Raw genomic sequence first — 12477 nt, 5'->3', positions numbered from 1 at the left:
GAGCGCCCATTTCATTTACTCATCTGGTGACGGGACGATTCTCACTTTACAGCCATTGTTGTGTTTGCCATCAAGTTTCATCACAATTTGGGACTTTATCTTATTTTGATTATCCTCTATATGGGACTTCATTTGATTCATTCATTTGTTTCATTTTGACTAAGTTATCACTTGATGTTAATTTGATTATGTTTATACACATGTCATTATTGTTTAGCGCTGCACTCATTTTTCACTTTACATTTTTATGACTTGTTTATCAGTTATTTAGTGCTGGCAGCTTTATATTTTTGGTATTCTTAAAAGTGCTTAATAGACCACACCCACTTTCTCGATTTACAAGGGAGACTGCCACACGTAGCAAGCTTTCAGAAGGACAGCGCTTTGCATAATCCTTCTATCCTTTCCCCCGGGAGATCTTCAGAGCAGCCAGGAGGGCTGGTATTACCTGCAAGCAGTGTTGGGGGTAACGAGTTACAAAGCAATGGATTACAGTGACTACCGTATTTATCGGCGTATAACACGCGACGGCGTATAACACGCACCTAAATTTTAGGGCAGAAATTTCAGGAAAAAAGCTGAAATTTAAAATGAACAGCTTTGAACTCAGAACATTTTTTGTAAAACTAAATGTAGTCTTACCAGTGCCCACGAATGCAGCCTCATCAGCGCAGTGTCCATACATGCAGCCTTGCCAGTGCAGTGCCCATACATGCAGCCTCGCCAGCACCAGTGCCCCTAATTGCAGCCTCACCAGCGCAGTGCCCATACATGCAGCCAGCGCAGAGCCCATACATGCAGCCTCGCCAGCAACAATACCCATAATTGCAGCCTTGCCAGCGCGGTGCCCATACATGCAGCCAGCGCAGTGCCCATACATGCAGCCAGTGCAGTGCCCATACATGAAGCCAGTGCAGTGCCCATACATGCAGCCAGTGCAGTGCCCATACATGCAGCCAGCGCAGTGCCCATACATGCAGCCAGTGCAGTGCCCATACATGAAGCCAGTGCAGTGCCCATACATGCAGCCAGTGCAGTGCCCATACATGCAGCCAGTGCAGTGCCCATACATGCAGCCAGTGCAGTGCACATACATGCAGCCTCGCCAGCGCCAGTGCCCATAATTGCAGCCTCGCTAGCGCCCATTATTGCAGCCTCGCCAGCGCCCATTATTGCAGCCTCGCCACTTGTCCTGAAAGCAGTCAGCGCCGAGAGGTAGAAGGGGGCGGGCGGCGCTGAGGAGAAGGAAGGACGCGCTGTTATCGGAAGTCCCGGCGCCTATGATTGATGTCGGCATAGGAGGCGGGACTTCCGATTACAGCGCGTCCTTCCTTCTCCTCGGCGCCGCCCGCCCCCTTCTACCTCTCGGCGCTGACAGCTTTCTGGACTTTTTTTTTTGTTATATCGGCGTATAACACGCAGTGCTACTTTTTCCTCCATTTTTAGGAGGAAAAAGTGCGTGTTATACGCCGATAAATACGGTACATTACTTTTTTTGGTAACGTAGTAACGTAACGCGTTACAATTGTAGCATTTGTGACTACACTACTTTACTCGGCTATGGTAACGCGCTTTCCTGCGTTCCCCAAGCCGTTCCATCTCCTCTCCTCTGAGCGCAGGGGATCGTGTGGCCAGAGGAGGAGGCGGGAGGCAGTGGCAAAGCGTGAGCGGTGCTGCCGGTGCGGGCCGCCCCCGGGCGCAATATTCAGAGGGGTGCAGTTTTGTCTCTGCAGACTGTCACCTTCCTGCGTGTTACAAGTGCAGTACTTCGTGTACTGACAGATACCGCGGCACTCCGTTCACTCCCTCGCTCCCCATTCACTTCCTCGGCAGCACAGTGTGTCTGTGGGGTATTGAACGGCTACCAGCCGGCCCGGCCAACGACAGGCTCAGCTAAATCCTACCTAAAGTCCCAGACTTCACAGGGGCCGTTTCTATGGTGAGCGTTACAGGAGCCTTCCCCGGCCCATCTGTCCAGCCACTGTCGCAATTGGAGCTAGCAATTGGGGAGGTGTGCCATGTATCTGCTGAAAAGGGCGGGCGGAGTGGGGGATTATTGCACAGGCTGTGCATTTCCTCAGCTAAAAACCAGGCCTCCTGCGTGCCGTTTTCAAATCAGCCCTCTGACCTCTGCTGCAAATCAGTGCCAGTGTGTGATCATGTATCTTAGCAGCTTTTTGAGTTCCCTCCTGAACAACACCGCCAGGCAGGCACAGGTAGGGGGCACGCTGGGGTCACTCTGGCATTGAAAGGGGGCACGCTGTGGTCACTCTGGCATTGAAAGGAGGCACGCTGTGGTCACTCTGGCATTGAAAGGAGGCACGCTGTGGTCACTCTGGCATTGAAAGGGGGCACGCTGTAGTCATATATATATATATAAATAAAACAATAAATATTGTATTGTTTTTTGTGCACTACAAATAAATATGCGCATTGGAATTTGTTCATATTTTTTTTCAAACTATAGTCCAGCCCCCAACAGTGTCTGAGGGACCGTGAACTGGCCCCCTGTTTAAAAAGTTTGAGGACCGCTGTTCTACGTGGTCAATTAAGAAAGAGGAGAGTAAAGTAATAAGTAGTGAAGTTACTTTTCAAATGCAGTAACTAGTAAAGTAATCTCATTACAATTTACAGAAGTAACTAGTAACTAATTACATTTTTTGAGTAACTACCCCAACACGGCCTGCAAGCAGTGTAGCTGGGAGCAGTTCTACAGAGGAGAGGAGATACTCCTGCATTCAGCTTTTCAAAGGGGACTAAGAGCTCCTAATCTAAAAACTGGGTGTGTGCAGGAAGGAGAACAGTCCAGGATCAAATCTCTTTACATAGGAAGGAAGTTGTCTCCCATCTGTTGTTTTTGTCAAGTTGGGCATCCCATAAACTCCTCTACCCCATCCAAGTTGTTACCCTCTAATAAAACAACAAAAGCAAAGCCAAGGGACTGACTTGTGTCTGGGTGCAAGTGGAAAATGCGTGTTGCCTGGTTGTGCAGGAATAGGGGAGCCAGTTACCAGCAGTCCCTGCAGGGGTAGTGCTACACATGCCATACAAAGAAAATCTGAAGTGCTTACCAATGAACAAAAACATTGAATGAGCTTCATAAATGTATAGCTATTGCATAATAAATACAGAAATATTGCACTAATGAGATGAAATTATGATAATGAAATCAATTATCAAACCATGCCATCGTGTACAGGTTAAAATCACTGTGTGATAATTCATTTTTAAATGATATATAAAGTAAAATGAATGTGTTAATGTTTTTTTTTTTTTTTTTTGCTCACTTTAGCATTTGAACATGTCCCCTATGTCAGTGCCTGGCTTCTCATACCGATAGTTTGATTATAAGCCCCACATAAAGAAACAAATTGAATAGTAAAGTTCACCCCCATAGACTCTGAACAGAAAAGTACAGAACTTTTGGCAGTTTGAAGACATTTCTCAAAACTAGCCGGAAGTTGAACCTGGGCAGATTCGCCCATCCCTATCTACCTACTTAACCAACAAATTTGCACCTTCATAAAACAATTTATATCACTTATTTTCTTGTTTCATTTTTACAGCAATCAATTGTTAAAACTATTAAAAAATGTGTGCAGAAAATGGCTTACCTTAATTTTGTAAATTCCACTCTCCTTTCAGTCCATTATTTTTCTTTATCTCTGAATCACCCAACAATGAAGGGATTCTTTTATTGATAAGGAGAAGATGGTCTTCAAAATATTCTTGTAGATTAAGCCAGGGTTGCTACACTTCTAAAAGGCTTTTATGGTGCAACTATTATTTTACTGCAGCACTTCTGATAATGTAAGCAGAGACTGCCAAAAGAAAAAAAAAACAAATGATTTCCCCGAAATGGTACTTACTTTCATTTTCTAAAATCGTACTTACTTTCATTTTCTATATGATGATCTTTCTACTCCTACACCTCATCATTCGTTGGCATTGCAGTTATTTACGATCAAAGAGCATCTATCATGTTTTTCAGTCTTTCAGCCAAGAATTACATTAAACTAAGCACAATGTATATTAAACTTGACACTCATTCTAAGTGTAGCTCTACCCCCAGCAGGAGCCGCTGGTTATTGTAGTTCGCAAGCAGGGCAGCCATCAGAAATTCTGGGGCCCTTTACACAGCTTTAGGCCGGGGCCTGACCACCAACATTCCCCCATGGCCCGCCCACTGGCCCTCCCACCAAATCTGCCCACTGACCATCCAACCGAGTCCTTTGGTGCACCCACTTTTATTTTAACACTCTTAAAACTTAATATATGAAAATGAGAAGTATTATTCCCATCCCTGCAAAGAATTATGCATCCCTTTCCACAATGTATCCCCCATTCCCGCCCAGAATTATCCATCCCTCTCCACAATGTATCCCCCATTCCCGCCCAGAATTATCCATCCCTCTCCACAATGTATCCCCTATTCTCGCCCAGAATTATCCATCCCTCTCCACAATGTATCCCCTATTCTCGCCCAGAATTATCCATCCCTCTCCACAATGTATCCCCCATTCCCGCCCAGAATTATCCATCCCTCTCCACAATGTATCCCCCATTCCCGCCCAGAATTATCCATCCCTCTCCACAATGTATCCCCTATTCTCGCCCAGAATCCAGTAGAGGGATGGATAATTCCGAGTGGGGATGGGATACATTGTGCAGAGGGATGGATGAATCTGGCCTGGGTGGGGATGAAGATGATGGAGTGGAATTGTGAAAATGGATGAGGATGATTCTGATTTGAGATGAGTTACATTGTGGAGAGCCTCTTCACTATGTAACTCTCATCCCCACTCAGAATCATCCTTATCCATTTTCACAATGCAACTCCATCATCTTCATCCCCACCCAGGCCAGATTTATCCATCCCTTTGCACAATGTATCCTCATCCCCGCCCAAAATTCCTGGAGAGGGAGTGATGATTCTGGGCAGGAATTGGAATACATTGTGCAGAGGGAAGGAAGAATCTGGCCTGGATGAGGATGGTGGAGTTTCATTGTGAAAATGGCTGGGGATGATTCTGGGTGGGGATCTTTTCTCCACCCAGAATCAACCCCAGCCATTTTCACAATGCAACTCCATCATGCCAGCTTGTCTGGTGTCCGTGTCCCATCAGAGGAGTTCAATCAAAAGTACAGGCAGCATAGCAGCAGCGCGTTGCTGCACACACATAACTAAGTCAGTGACTTACCCTCCACGCTGCTATCTCGATTCTACTTCATGAACCTGCAATTGAGCAACTGACTACACCCCCATGCCCGAGTGCTGCCCAATCAGATAATACTTAACTATCTTTGCAGAAGCAGGTTCCGCCTCAGCAGGGGACTAAATGGAGAGGAGCAAGTGGCCAGGTTTTACTTGTGGGGAGCAGTGTTGTAACTTGTAGGCGAGCTGGACTGGTGAAAGAAGCTTTTATCTCCTTTGCAGGTGCCACACGGGGAAAGCTGGTGACATGTATCACGGTGTCTCAGTCTCTCCCTCAAACCCTGCCAACACAAAACCAAAACAGCTAAACCCCCCCGGCGCCGGTTGTGCTGTCAGTGAAATGAATCAGTGCTGTGCTGCTGACATTTTCAAATTATGTAAGGGAAGCGGGCCCTGGCCCCTCTGGAAGCTCAGGCCCCTTACTGCCTGTACCCCCCTGATGGCAGCCCTGTTCACAAGCACAGTCACTGCACAGATGATAATGATAACTTAATGGACCACACACACTATAAGATTTTCTTTAGACTTTTTCCTTTAGACTTACCAAAACCATATAATATGAGGTCAAACCTAAACACTTTCAATTTGTATGCAATCTGGCCGGCCCTTGCACTACATAGAAAAGGTAAATCTGAAGGAAATCTAACCACAAAAGTTGGATAGTGTGTATCCAGCTTAACCGGTTGCCGACCGCCGCACGACTATATACGGCGGCGGTCAGCCCCGGCCAGGCAAAGTGACGTATATATACGTCACTAGCCTGTCACTTGCTTGTGAGCCAATAGCGGGCGAGCGCGCGCCCTCCCGCCCCGGCTCGTTCCCTAGCAAGTCCGTGCGTGTGACCGGTGGACCCGATGTCCGCCGGTCACTCGCGATCGTCCACTGTGAAGGGAGAAAGGCAGGTGGCTGATGTAAACAAGCCGCCTGTCATTCTCCCCTGTGTAGGAATGGTGATCATACGGTTCTACTATGTAGGACCGTTGATCACTGTTCCTACACCAGTAGCCATGTCCAATCACAGTTAGAAGCACGCCCCTAGGGACACACTTAACCCCTCCTTCCCCAATAAAGTTAACCCCTTCCCTGCCAGTGTCATTTTGCAGTAACAGTGCATATGTATAGCACTGATTACTGCAGTAATGTCACTGGTAACCCCAAAAGTGTCAAAAATGTCCATCAAGGGTCCGATCTGTCCGCCGCAATGTCGCAGATCGCCGCAAAAAAAATCGCAGATCGCCGCCATTACGCATTAAAAAAAACAACAAAAATGACAAAAATCTTTCCCTTAGTTAGTAAACGCAATACCTTTTGCGCAAACCAATCAAAATAAGCTTTTTGCTATTTTTTTTACCAAACATATGTAGCATAAAACAAATTGGCCAAAAATGTTAAAAAATTTTGATTTTTAAATTCTGTTTTTGGGGAATTTCATATAAAAAAATATGAAAAATATTGTTATTTTTGCAAAATTGACGCTCTTTTTTTTGTTTATAGCGCAAAAAGTAAAAATCGCACAGGTGATCAAATACCACTGAAAGCTCTGTTTGTGGGAAAAAAAGGACGTCAAATTTGTTTAGGTACAGCGTCACACGACTGCGCAATTGTCCGTTACAGTCACGCAGTGCTGAATCGCAAAAAAAGACCTGGTCAGGAAGGGGGTAAAATCTTCCGGGGCTTAAGTGGTTCAGTACCCAGCACACATGGGTTATTATCTAAAACTGAAGGGTGCAAAACCTGATGCAGTTCTTCAAAGAAACCAATCAGCTTCTAACTTGGGGCTTGCTTAAAAAAAAACAAAAGAAAAAACTGAAAGCTGATTGGTTTCTATGCGGAACCGCACCAGATTTTGCACTCTCCAGTTTTAGTAAATCAACCCCAAAGAGCACAGTTCAGGCACACTGACATAAGGATCACTCTTCTGGCTCAATGATCAATCTAAGGGATGTTTTTTTATTTTATGAATTCAGATAGGGTGTATGGAAAATGTAAGGGATACTCCAAAACTATATACAAAGAAGAGGACACTCTTCACTTTAGCAGAGCTTCAGAAACAGAAATCTCCTGCCAGACTCGGAACAAAATCCTCTGTGAAAGATTAAGACCCGGTTCACACTGCCATGACTTGTCAGGCGACTTGGTCGCCTGACAATTCGTGCTCCATTCTGTGCAATGGAATCGTTCTAATCAGAGCGACTCAAGTCGCTCCGACTTAGAAAAAGGTTCCTGCACTACTTCGGGGCGACATCGGAGCGGCTTGCATTGACTTCTATTATAGAAGTAGTTTGCAAGCCGCGATGAAGTCGTGCTGCACGGGGTGGCTCAAAGTCGGGGAGACTTTGTCACCCCAGTGTGAACTGGCTCTAAAGGAGAAGTTCAGCCAAAGCTTGTTTGGCTGTACTTCTCCTGTGGATCACAGGAGTACAGTTCATTCTGCACTTCTTTGACCCGTTTGCAGCAGACAGCAGGCTGAACCCTGCTGTCAGCTGACGTCACAGAGCCAGTCCAGCTCTCAGCCAGCCACTGGGAGCCTGAGCTGGCCGCTCCCACCCCCTCCCCAGCCCTGCGCTCCAGTGAGCGAGGAGGAAGAGGGGGGGTCAGAGCAGACAGCGGTGACTTACAGTTAGCAGCTCTCTGCTAATGGGAGCTGTGAGAACTGAGCGATCAGCGGTGTCACATTCACATCTGTGAGTTTTCCACTGGCGTATTTTTTTGAAAAGGGTCAGGGACATTTTTTCTTATACCAGATTGCGTTTTTGGTTCCATATACATCAATGGAAACGCATTTAAAAATGCAATATAAACACAGTGTTTATGTTTTGAATGCATTTCTGCTGCATTTTTGTTGGTTTCTCCTAGTAAGACAACAGACATCTCCCAAAAACACAAAACATATCGAAAATATGTTAAAAACTCGTGTGAAAATGCAAAACGCACCCAGAAAATGCATCCACTGCAACCTGCATAGGTGTGAACCAGGCTTAAGTTCACAGTTCTCCCGCAATGACACTGAAGAGGCTGACTGTATGAATCTCATAGAAAAGAAATTACTTAGCCAAGGCTTAGCAGACTGTCCTTCAGAATCTAATGGAGACTGGTTGTTATGTACCTCTCAGGAGAGGAACTACAGATCCCAGCAATCCCAATAATGCACTGTCCCAAAAGCTGGAGCCAAAGCAAGCCAGGGATGAGACTTTTGAGAGCAGTCTCCACTTAGAACAACTACTGACTTCTTTACTGAACAGTTCTCTACTAACAAGCACAAACTCTCCAGATGAGATCAGAACTCACAAATGTCCTTTGGGTAACTGGATGCCTCCTTCCAGTGTCACAGACATATTCCAGGGAGTGAGAGGTTAACCAGACTCCTAACACTCTTCAGAACTCCTCTGGTGGGACTATTGAGCAGAGATCCAAGGGACTCCAAAGCAGGACTGAAGTATGGGCCCCCCAGCTAGCCCTAGAAGGGACCTCAAACAGGTTGAAATACCTTACAGGAAGACAATGCTATTCTGCCCCTCAGACTATTTATACACCTTCCCAGCAATGTTGCCAACATCCCGAAGTGAAATTTACTGATAAGATGCCAAAAATGTACTGACCACACCATTTTATTTACAGACTAAACTCATGACAATTTCCTGACAGAGATACATTTTTTACTGACACTTAAAAAAAGACACCATGTTTTACTGCACCAGGTGACACCAACCCTACGCCTCTCCAACTGGCACTCACTTACATTCAGTCACACGCTGCCTCCCTGAGCCTAGTGCCGCAGCGCTTCAATTCTAGCCAGGAGGTAGTAGTGAAGCTGGGAGGGGGAGGAGGTCCCAGACAGTGCGTGGGGGCACACAACATCTTAACGTCACATGACGATCATGACATGCTCCGCCAGCACGAGCCCTTTACTTTAGGGAAAACAGTCTGTGGAAGGAGCCGCTCTGTTTGCCCTTTCCCCTCCCAAAGCTTCAGCAGCAAAGAGGGCCAGCAAGGCCCCAGCAGCCCAGCCCCAGAAGCCAGGAATCAGGACCAGCAGCCGGCCCCAGTACCCATTATTTAAGGCAGGGCTGGGACAAGGTCATTTGGTGCCCAGGGCGAAGATTGCAAACTGCGCCCCCCCCCCCGTCCCCAATCCCGTCCCCAATCCCGTCCCCATCCTGGGTGTAATATAAAAATCAATGTAGTTTCAAAACAAGAAAATACTTAAAACAATACAAATTCAATTAGGTTTAATGCGATAGAAACAGAGTTCACTCACACATTTTAATTATATGTATTTTTATTGGAGGCACTTAACCACTTAAAGAGGAAGTAAACCCTCCTCAGGAAGTTGTACCTATAGGTAAGCCTATATTAAGGCTTACCTATAGGTACTGTAAATATCTCCTAAACTTGCACCGTTTAGGAGATATTTACCTTTAATGCAGCCAGTGACGTCACTGGCGCATGCGCTCTGAAGGAACGGCAGATCGTGCCGTTCCTTCAGAGCCCCGTGCCGTGACCGTCAGCTCCCGCGCGCGTGCGCGGGAGTGACGTCACCGCGGCTCCGGCCAATTAGATGGCCGGATGCCGCGATCCCGGAAGACGGGCGACTATACATGTCGCCCGTCATACAGGTAAGCGGACGGCACGGCGGGGGCTCGTTCTAAGGTAAGTATTTCATAATGAGCTACTATGCGATGCATACTAGCTCATTATGGGTTTCTCTTTCAGGATGTAAAGAAGAGAAAAAAATTTTTTCTCGGTTTACAACCTCTTTAAGCCCCAGCCCTATTTCGGACACTTTTTGTTTACAAGTTAAAATCAGTATTTTTTCCTAGAAAACTACTTAGAACCCCCAAACATTACATATATTTTTTTAGCAAAGACTCTGGAGAATAAAATGTTGGTCATTGCAAAAATTTTTGTCACGCGGTATTTGCGCAGCGGTCTTTAAAATGCCATTTTTTTGGGAAAAATATGAAAAATCACATTTCACTGCATTTAAAAAATACTAAACAGTAAAGTTAGCCCATTTTTTTTGTATATTGTGAAAGATGATGTCACGCCGAGTAAATAGATACCCAACATGTTACGGTTTAAAATTCCCCCGTGGGATGGCGACAAACTACGGTCAATAGAGATCTCAATCTGCGACGCTTTAAATTTATTTAACGGTTACCAGTTTAGAGGTAGAGTGTAGCTCTTTTTTTAAATTATTGCTCACGCTCTGGCGATCGCGGCGATACCTCACATGTGAGGTTTGAACAGCGATTTCATTCGCGGCTCGACTTGCGTATACGTTTTTTTTTGTGCGCGAGCTAACGGTGACGGGGGCGGCTAAATTTTTTTTTTTTTTCCTATTTATTTTTTATTTTTTTAAACTTTATTACAGGTTTTTTTAAAAAAAAAAAAATCTGATCACTTTTATTGCTGTCACAAGCAATGTAAACATCCCTTGTGACAGCAATATGTGTGACAGGTACACTTTATGGAGGGATCGGGGGTCTAAAAGACCCTAGACCCCTCCACTACACTTCCCTGTATGCAAAACGCCGAAAACTGCATTTTTGCATACAGCCGTTTTTTAAAACTGCCGTCTTTTGCAGCACAGTAACCCGGAAGTGACGTCATGGACGCCGCCTCCGGGTTACGTCATCGGAGACCTGATCGATACCGTTTCTGGCATTCATCGGGACTCCATCCAGCCGGCGGACGTGCCGGCTGGGTGCTCGGGGCTCCCGTCGCCACGGAAGGCGGTGGGAGGGGGGGGGACGTCCTCTCCCACCCCTCCGGGTAACGATCGAGCGGCTCTCGAGCCGCATCGGTCGTTACCGACGGAAAGCCGACCGTCGGCTTCAAACCACGGTACCGGGATGATGCCTCTAACTAGAGGCATCATCCCGGTATAACCCCGAAAAGTTTACCGACGTAGCCCTACGTCGATATGCGGTAAGTGGTTAAAGTGCTTGTAGAAAGGCCTGTTAACTGTTTTTTCTGTCAGGGCCCATGCAAACATACTAAAGTTTTCAATTTTGCATTAATTTTGTGTGAGGTAGTGCCACAATACCAAATATTCACAAAATGCAAAAACAAAAAGTATCACAAACTGTGTAAATGTAAAAGTGCAAAATCAAGGGATTACACTAATATTTCTCACTGAAACATATAAAACTTTCAACTGTAATCCTTCCTGAGGTAGTCAGTGCCCCAATACAAAATATTCATATAAATATGAAAAGTGCAAAAAAGAACAAATGTTTCCTGAGCAGAACGGCTCCGTCGGCGGGTGCGGACCATGTGAAAGGACCCTAAGATCACCAACTTGCTGGTGTAAAAACAACTCCTAAAAATTCTACAGTACATTATTCTGTAGTACAATAGATCAGTACAATACATTTACTAAACTTACTTGACTTGTTTTTGTGATGCTGCAGTCAGTAACCCTTTCTGGACTTCTGTTCATGAAATGCTGAATGCATTTGACTAAAAGAAAAAAATATATAAACTATTTCATTTGAAAGATGACATTGACATCTTATGCTGGCAGCTACCTTCTTTAGCTCCCCCCTTAGTATTTCCAGTGCTCCCACAGTTTTATTTTAAGCCTGTTCAACCTTCATGGGTTAGGCCTCTTTCACACGGTCCGCCTATATAGGCGGATCCATGCTGCTCAGCAGGGATCAATCCGCCGATCCCCGCTGAGCCGGCGGATGACAGCTCCGTCTCCGCACTGTGTGTGGAGAGGGAGATGTCAGAGCCCCGCTGCTCTCTATAGGGAATAGGATGAGAGCGGACCGCCTGTCCGCTCTCATCTGATCCCATCCGATCCGATTCCCTGGATGGATGGAAAATAGGGTTTCTATCCATCCATCCAGATTTCACGGACAGGATCGGATAGAGATGGCAGCTGGAGATGTCTCCGCTGACATCCGTTGCTCCATAGAGATGCATGGAGGATCCAAACAGATCTGCCTAAAAAACTGACGGGCGGATCTGATCGAATCGCCCGTGTGAAATGACCCTTAGAGTTAAAATGTTGAGGACTGACTGAAGAGCAAGTAGGAGTAAAATAAGCCCCTTTGCTCCACTAACAGTACCTCCCAGCATTGATGTCAGCAGATGCAATAATATTCCCCAGCATTGATGGAAATTTTTGCAAAAGTAAACCCCAACATTGAAGTTTGTAGCAGCAATATTTTAACCCCTCACCAACTCTGCCACATCTGTAATTTTTATTGTTTTTTTTTGGTTTTTTTTACTAGTAATGACGGCGATCTGCG

General features: G+C 45.7%; 1 protein-coding gene across 1 annotated transcript in view; it reads right to left on the bottom strand.

The window, feature by feature from the left end:
* LOC309557656 (uncharacterized protein) overlaps positions 1 to 12477 on the bottom strand; it is a gene marked incomplete at its 5' end in the record, with an annotated part of 64178 nt that overhangs the window by 34002 nt on the left and 17699 nt on the right. The window contains one exon of the mRNA XM_082260445.1: positions 11607 to 11680. Within this exon, the coding sequence (XP_082116571.1) occupies positions 11607 to 11680 (74 nt within the window). The remainder of the gene's footprint in view (positions 1 to 11606; positions 11681 to 12477) is intronic.

This window comes from Pelophylax lessonae, assembly GCF_965119305.1.
Source record: "Pelophylax lessonae genome assembly, chromosome: 6".
NCBI classification, from domain to species: domain Eukaryota; kingdom Metazoa; phylum Chordata; class Amphibia; order Anura; family Ranidae; genus Pelophylax; species Pelophylax lessonae.
Note: the sequence above shows the minus strand (reverse complement) of the source record. Positions and strands in the feature narration are given on the sequence as shown.